The sequence below is a fragment of the Embiotoca jacksoni genome, unplaced genomic scaffold (assembly GCF_022577435.1).
Source record: "Embiotoca jacksoni isolate LCO1_2020_lvr unplaced genomic scaffold, fEmbJac1.0.p SCAF_7, whole genome shotgun sequence".
Classification (NCBI taxonomy): domain Eukaryota; kingdom Metazoa; phylum Chordata; class Actinopteri; family Embiotocidae; genus Embiotoca; species Embiotoca jacksoni.
In genome coordinates this window covers 2911717-2918797 of record NW_027185425.1, presented here as the reverse complement: position 1 = coordinate 2918797, position 7081 = coordinate 2911717, and the positions used below count along the sequence as shown (strand labels likewise).

The 7081-nt window shown below is 43.9% G+C and overlaps 1 protein-coding gene across 2 annotated transcripts; it reads right to left on the bottom strand.

The window, feature by feature from the left end:
• Positions 1 to 906: 906 nt before the first annotated feature.
• cdca8 (cell division cycle associated 8) lies at positions 907 to 6992 on the bottom strand. 2 transcript variants are annotated; one of them, XM_069176660.1, is made up of 11 exons: positions 6882 to 6992; positions 6489 to 6581; positions 6031 to 6159; positions 5639 to 5688; positions 5470 to 5548; positions 5296 to 5363; positions 5067 to 5149; positions 4868 to 4966; positions 2865 to 2994; positions 2453 to 2539; positions 907 to 2297 (listed from the first exon to the last, which is right to left on the bottom strand). In XM_069176660.1, the coding sequence occupies exons 2-11, from the start codon at positions 6577 to 6579 to the stop codon at positions 2262 to 2264; spliced, it is 852 nt and encodes a 283-aa protein (XP_069032761.1). In that variant the 5' UTR covers positions 6580 to 6581; positions 6882 to 6992; the 3' UTR covers positions 907 to 2261. The 2 variants fall into 2 exon arrangements, with proteins under 2 accessions (XP_069032761.1, XP_069032762.1); XM_069176661.1 differs by having other exon boundaries at positions 5470 to 5545; positions 6882 to 6990.
• Positions 6993 to 7081: the final 89 nt, after the last annotated feature.

Sequence of the window (7081 nt, the reverse complement as noted above, 5' to 3'; positions counted from 1 at the left end):
GAGCAGGTGCGTGAGGGCTCGGTGCTCCGCTAACGAGGGAGCTGATCTGCACGCACCGCTGACCGCAACATCTGTCGTTTGTGGGGATCCGGAGTTTGGTTTTCTACCTCGGCTGCACAGTTTGCACAGCGAGAGACAGCAGACGACGAAGCACAGAAGACGGATACAGATGGACGGGACCAGGCCCGGTTTGAGCCGGGGGGCAAAAGGGTTCCCGTGCTGTGACTCGGTGGCGTATGATGCATGAGAATCCGGCGGGAGCATCAAAGAGTTGCACTTGTCTGTCTGGGCCCAAGGTGAGGCCCCGACCGACCCCGTCCACCGTCCCAGGTGGAAACCCTAACGAGCTCATCAGGCCTAACGAACCTTAACAAGCCTCTAATTGGCAGCGTTATGATGTCCCCCGAAGGTCAGAGTGCAAGGTCCTGTGCCAGCAAGCGGGACAGGCTGCCACTTCCTGCCAACAGTGGGTCACGTGACTCACTAATATCCCTCTGTGTAAACAAAGTCGCCAAAGGGCAGAGGAACTTCTTGCACAAGCAAAAGCCTGGAGTTTGGTTGCTTATCGAGGACACTTTGCGGACAGCTTCGGTAGCAAAACTTGCAGCGAGTGACGCCTGAAATACTGAGAAATGTAATTTACCCGTCAATACTTTCATAAATAATGCTTAACAGAGCAACGCATCACAAGACTGCTGCGACTTTGACACCTGCAGCTTTCCATATTTCTATAAGAAACAAGAACAGTAGAGGCGGTTCTAATTCCTGACAACCGAAACATCTATGGTGAAATGCTGCCACCTACCGGTCACTATGTAAAGGTACAGTTTGATAAAAGACTTTTAATTCCAAGAAAAAAATACTTATTCCAATGAACTTGATTACAGCACATATATAATATATACACTCAAAAACCATATCATATGAAACTTAAAAGGTGCAGTCAAGATAATTTATCAATTTATGTAAAAAAAAAAAAAAAAGGTCAGCACTTTAAATGCATCAGACTTAAGCCAAAGAACAATAAATCTTTACAATGAATGTGATATCGTGTTCTCCGTTTTAATCTCTGCTTGTGGCGCATTAGTTTGTGGAGAAAAATCTCAGTTTATTTGGAGAAGAGACAAGCTGAGGATTAACTACATCAATTTACAACTGCCCAAAGATAAGCGAGCCGTAGCTTCACCAAATCCTAAAGAATATTATAATCCCGCACAGGCCCGACCTTTGGTTCACTGGTCTGATACAAGATGGAAAGATATTGAATTAAACGTGGAGGCATGGCCGTATTGCAAATAGAGAAAATGTTCAAGAAAATTGAAGAAAAGAGACGGCACGCTCAAGCATACGTTTAAACTGTGGGAACACGGGATAATTTACAGGAGAAAAACATACAAAATTCAAAATGTAAAAGATCAATTATAGACTTGAAGATCTTTCTTCTTCTTTACAGGTCAAAAATCCTTTTGAGGAGATAAAACATGCCTCCTCTGAATCACATCATTGTGACCCAGAAAAACACATCCAAGAACATTATTCCAACAGGGTTTGGTGTTGAATAAAGAAACCTCTAACACTGTACAGTAGAGATAAATAACTTCAAATCAAAACAGAAATATCTAAAGATGACTGGTAGAATATATGCAAAGTACAACAATCAACAGCTCCGAGGGAATTTTGTCAGAAAAATATTGTCAGATTTTCCATTACTCTCAAAAACTAGAAGCAGATTTTCATCTACACGTCGTGCTGGAGGTTGGCGTGATAAGCTGTAGATCACACATGTAGTCTGGGAATGTCTAAAAAATGAGAAAATATTGGAATGATGTTTGGAGAGTCCATGAAAATGTCAGGCTTTAAATGACCTCAGCCATTATGGTGCTATATTGAGGTAACCCGACGCATGGAAATGGACAACGTGAGGGCCGATAAAAAAAAGTTATTTTAGGAGCAACCAAGAAGGCAGGCATGAGTCACTGTCTGGAAATTGTTGGGAGAGATAAATGATGCAGACAAACTCGCACATGTTTGGAGAATCCAATCATATGTCATTTAATATAAAAAAGGGGGAAAATCGGACTGCCTATAAAATCAAAGGCTCTATGAAAACATTTATAGAGTGAGGAAGACATTTTCAGTTGTATCATGAAGTTTGTTTCTATTCATGACCAGTGACTAAAAACATAAACAATAAAGTATTTAAAAAAGCAGATAAAGTCTTTTTTTTTTTTTTTTGTCGGAAAAGGCAGCAGACGTTCATTTCACTCTGATGTCCCACACAACGTCTTTAAGCGATTCTGTCAGGGAGAAGAAAAACAAAACAAAAAACAAAGATGAGAATCAAAGCGTATGTAAATATTTCACAGCGATGGCTTGAATAAAAAAATCCTGTAGTAAAACAGGAACGCAGTGATACGACAGAACTGTTGTCCTACAGAGGAGATTAATGTACCTGCAGCTGCCGAATGCTCCTCAGGGCGTTCTCGTCCAGCTGTGACAGGTCCACCGAGTCCATCTGACTGGCCAGCAGCTGAATACTCTGGATCAACAAGTTACAAGACAGTTGGTAAATTCACCTGATCCAGAGGTTTGTTCGACAAATTCAGGACTCGGAAGGCGTCAAGTTCTCAAATTAAATACCGAGGTCATCGCAACATCAATGCAAACTAACACGTAGTCGACACGGTGCTGGAACATCCCAGGGACGACTGAAGGCACCTTTAGGTGAATCTCTCCCAGTCAATTTTGTTGTACTCGCTTCCCTGAATATTAAGTGGTCTTCTTCTCTTCAATGTCCTCTTTTAATAGTCAAAATACTGATCAGCGGGTTCCAGAGCTCTGAGCCCAGCTGACCGTGAGCTCACCTCTCCGTTGCCGATGGGAACGTTGATGACGATGTCCTCGTTTCCCGCTGCAATGGGAGAGCCGTTGACCGAGATGCTGTAGACCCTCTCTTTGTGGCGGGGAATTCTCACAGCGGGGGTCTTAGGAAGCCTGAGGACATAAAGCCTGAACTGTGAGCAACAAGACGCCTCCTCGCTGAAGGACTGGATAATATGGACAAAATGATGCATCGATATATTCTTGACTAAGAACCTCGATGCCAATAGAGCAAAACAAAAAAAAACTACAGGGATGACTACTGGCACGTTGCCAAAATATTTACACAATGAGATTGACGTCAGTGATGTGGATATACAGTGGGTACGGAAAGTATTCAGACCCCTTTAAATTTTTCACTCTTTGTTTCATTGCAGCCATTTGCTAAAATCAAAAAAGTTCATTTTATTTCTCATTAATGTACACTCAGCACCCCATCTTGACAGAAAAAAACAGAAATGTAGAAATTTGTGCAAATTTATTAAAAAAGAAAAACCGAAATATCACATGGTCATAAGTATTCAGACCCTTTGCTGTGACACTCATATTTAACTCACATGCTGTCCATTTCTTCTGATCCTCCTTGAGATGGTTCTACTCCTTCATTGGAGTCCAGCTGTGTTTAATTAAACTGATTGGACTTGATTAGGAAAGGCACACAGCTGTCTATATAAGACCTTACAGCTCACAGTGCATGTCAGAGCAAATGAGAATCATGAGGTCGAAGGAACTGTCCAAGGAGCTCAGAGACAGAATTGTGTCAAGGCACAGATCTGGCCAAGGTTACAAAATAATTTCTGCAGCACTCAAGGTTCCTAAGAGCACAGTGGCCTCCATAATCCTTAAATGGAAGAAGTTTGGGACGACCAGAACTCCTCCTAGACCTGGCCGTCCAGCCAAACTGAGCAATCGTGGGAGAAGAGCCTTGGTGAGAGAGGTAAAGAAGAACCCAAAGATCACTGTGGCTGAGCTCCAGAGATGCAGTAGGGAGATGGGAGAAAGTTCCACAAAGTCAACGATCACTGCAGCCCTCCACCAGTCGGGGCTTTATGGCAGAGTGGCCCGACGGAAGCCTCTCCTCAGTGCAAGACGTATGAAAGCCCGCATAGAGTTTGCCAAAAAACACATGAAGGACTCCCAGACTATGAGAAATAAGATTCTCTGGTCTGATGAGACCAAGATTGAACTTTTTGGCGTTAATTCTAAGCGGTATGTGTGGAGAAAACCAGGCACCGCTCATCACCTGCCCAATACAATCCCAACAGTGAAACATGGTGGTGGCAGCATCATGCTATGGGGGTGTTTTTCAGCTGCAGGGACAGGACGACTGGTTGCAATTGAAGGAAAGATGAATGCGGCCAAGTACAGAGATATCCTGGAAGAAAACCTCTTCCAGAATGCTCTGGACCTCAGACTGGGCCGAAGGTTCACCTTCCAACAAGACAATGACCCGAAGCACACAGCTAAAATAACAAAGGAGTGGCTTCAGAACAACTCTGTGACCATTCTTGACTGGCCCAGCCAGAGCCCTGACCTAAACCCAATTGAGCGTCTCTGGAGAGACCTGAAAATGGCTGTCCACCAATGTTCACCATCCAACCTGACGGAACTGGAGAGGATCTGCAAGGAAGAATGGCAGAGGATCCCCAAATCCAGGTGTGAAAAGCTTGTTGCATCATTCCCAAGAAGACTCATGGCTGTACTAGCTCAAAAGGGTGCTTCTACTCAATACTGAGCAAAGGGTCTGAATACTTATGACCATGTGATATTTCAGTTTTTCTTTTTTAATAAATTTGCACAAATTTCTACATTTCTGTTTTTTTCTGTCAAGATGGGGTGCTGAGTGTACATTAATGAGAAATAAAATGAACTTTTTTGATTTTAGCAAATGGCTGCAATGAAACAAAGAGTGAAAAATTTAAAGGGGTCTGAATACTTTCCGTACCCACTGTATGTGACACAGAGCAGCTTCGATTGTGAGGCTTACCTCGGGTCGAAGCGTGGGGTGATGAGAGGAGTGGGCCCCATCATCAAAGAAGAGTCCATCATGCTCCTGGCAGGAGTGACCAGAGGCTTCCTGGTCGACCTGAATCCAGACAGAGAGAGTGAGAGAGGGGGGCGCCTTAGCGTCACCGCGCCGGGCCGCTAAAACGTCAGAAAACAGAAAAGAAAAAGAACGGACTTACTGTCTGATGGCGGTGCTCCGCTTGCCGACCGTCTGCGCCTTTGCTCTTTTCGACGTGGTCGGGGGCTTTTTGGTGGCTCTCCCCTGAATCAGGAAAACACTTTATGGAGACCTGCAGCGGCTGACGTAGGAGATGAAGCACGCAGTACGTGTAGACGCGGTGTGTGTGTGTGTGTGCGTGTGTGTGTGCGTGTGCGCGTGCGTGAGACTCAATGAAAATCAGTCATTACCCTCTTCGTCGTGCTCGGAGTGTTTTCGTCCTGTGAACTGGACGCGGCTCCACTTTTTTTATTGGACGCTGCGGGTTGGACAAAAACAAACGGAATCAGAAAATAGTGCTCTGCCTCCAGAAAAGTGCTTAAAAAAAAAAGAAAGAAACCGCAAGAAGCCGGTTGGGGACGTACTCTTCATGACTGCTCTGAGAAGTGCGGCGTGGTCCTCGGCCACGATGCTTTGAACGATAGCAGCCTCCTCTTCTCTCTGCTGACAAGACGGCCGCGAAGCAACAGGTGACTCGAGGTGTTTAACGGGAGTGCGGGGCGCACGTGCGACATAAACTCGACGTCAACTCACCTTTGCATTGTTCACTTCCGAAGAACCGAGTACCTCAGAATCTACAGACTCTGCAGAAAGAGGGAGTAAATGCTTTTCTTTAAAAAAAAAAAAAAAAAAAAAGGACGAGATACACGCAGCACAATATGCAGAGCACCAGCGCAGATCGTTTGTTTCACTGGTAATGATGCAAGTGAGCATCGTTTTTTGTTTTTTTTTGGAAACGCATACAACGTGCCAAAGGAGTAATGAAATTCATTCGAGGCTGAAATACACAAATGTTCTGCTCATTAAAAACAACAACAACATCTGCAATCATGTTTTTATGTGACGAGCACTGAACTCTGCGGCACGAAGGCGTTGTTATTTGTGTTTCACAAGATTGATGCGAGATGGGGTTTGTGGGAACTTACTGAAAAACTCCAGCCAGTTCATTTGCCTGACAGCCCGGGGGAGTTTAATAACTGCCATCTCGTAGCTGTTGTCGATATCTTTCATGAGCTGGTTCATTTTCTCATTCATCTGCCCCACTCTGGTCCTCACTGTGAAAACAACAACAACAACAAGAAGAAGAAGGCTTGTTGTTGATAATGCAGAGATATAGATTGAACAGCTGGCCTGTCACAACTATTACATAATCACCTGATCACGACAATTTGAGTTGATTACAATCATTTTGTATATATATATAATTTTTTTTTTTTTTTTTAAACAGCTCGATGAAACGGATGGAAACATCATATTTCTCTCGTTATGTCCACGTCGTTTTGTTTTGTTTTTCCCCACAGGGCTGTGCTTCCGCCTGGTGCCAATCTTTCGGCAGCGTTTGGTGCCAATACGTAGAATATAAAACAACAGCAGCAATAATCACCCTCGCTGTCGAAATCCTCCAGAAAAGCTTCCAGCTTCGCCACCTTGGGGTCGTTCTTCTTCTGTTTGGTGGTTCTCTTCCTGGGAGCCATGTCTGCGTGCAGATTCATACGTTTAAACCAGACGGACAACTTGAAACGTACGCATCATGACGGCACGACGTGTATGATTTAAACAAAACAAAACAAACAACAAAAAATCTGCAGTTAAAAAAAAAAAAGAAAGAAGCTGTCGACATGTGGCGTGAAGCTAACGTTAGCAAGCTAACAGTCAGCGATGACGTCAATGTTTGTTAGTTAGTAAGTTCCGCTTACACGACTACCCGTTTAATAAAGCTCTTCAAATAAATAGTTTTATTTTTGGAATAAACATATTTCATAACGAATTACAGTACCTGGTTGTGTTTTTTTTTCTCTCGTCTTCTCGTCCTCTCGTCTCTTCCTCTATTCACGAAGCCGTTTGTTTTCAAATTTCCGCGCGGGGAGGGTCCGTCACCCCAATTCAGCCAATTAGGACGCGTACTTGCTCTGCGTCACAAGAAAATGGTTCTCGACCTATCAGAGCACCAAACGTCAGTGTTTACATTAGGAAAGC

Coding starts and splice junctions, on each gene's coding strand:
- cdca8 (XM_069176660.1), bottom strand. CDS start 6,579: ATGGCTCCCAGGAAGAGAACCACCAAACAGAAGAAGAACGACCCCAAG. Junction 5,689..6,030: donor GAACTGGCTGGAGTTTTTCA/GTAAGTTCCCAC, acceptor CTCTTTCTGCAG/AGTCTGTAGATTCTGAGGTA. Junction 5,549..5,638: donor CGGAAGTGAACAATGCAAAG/GTGAGTTGACGT, acceptor CCGTCTTGTCAG/CAGAGAGAAGAGGAGGCTGC.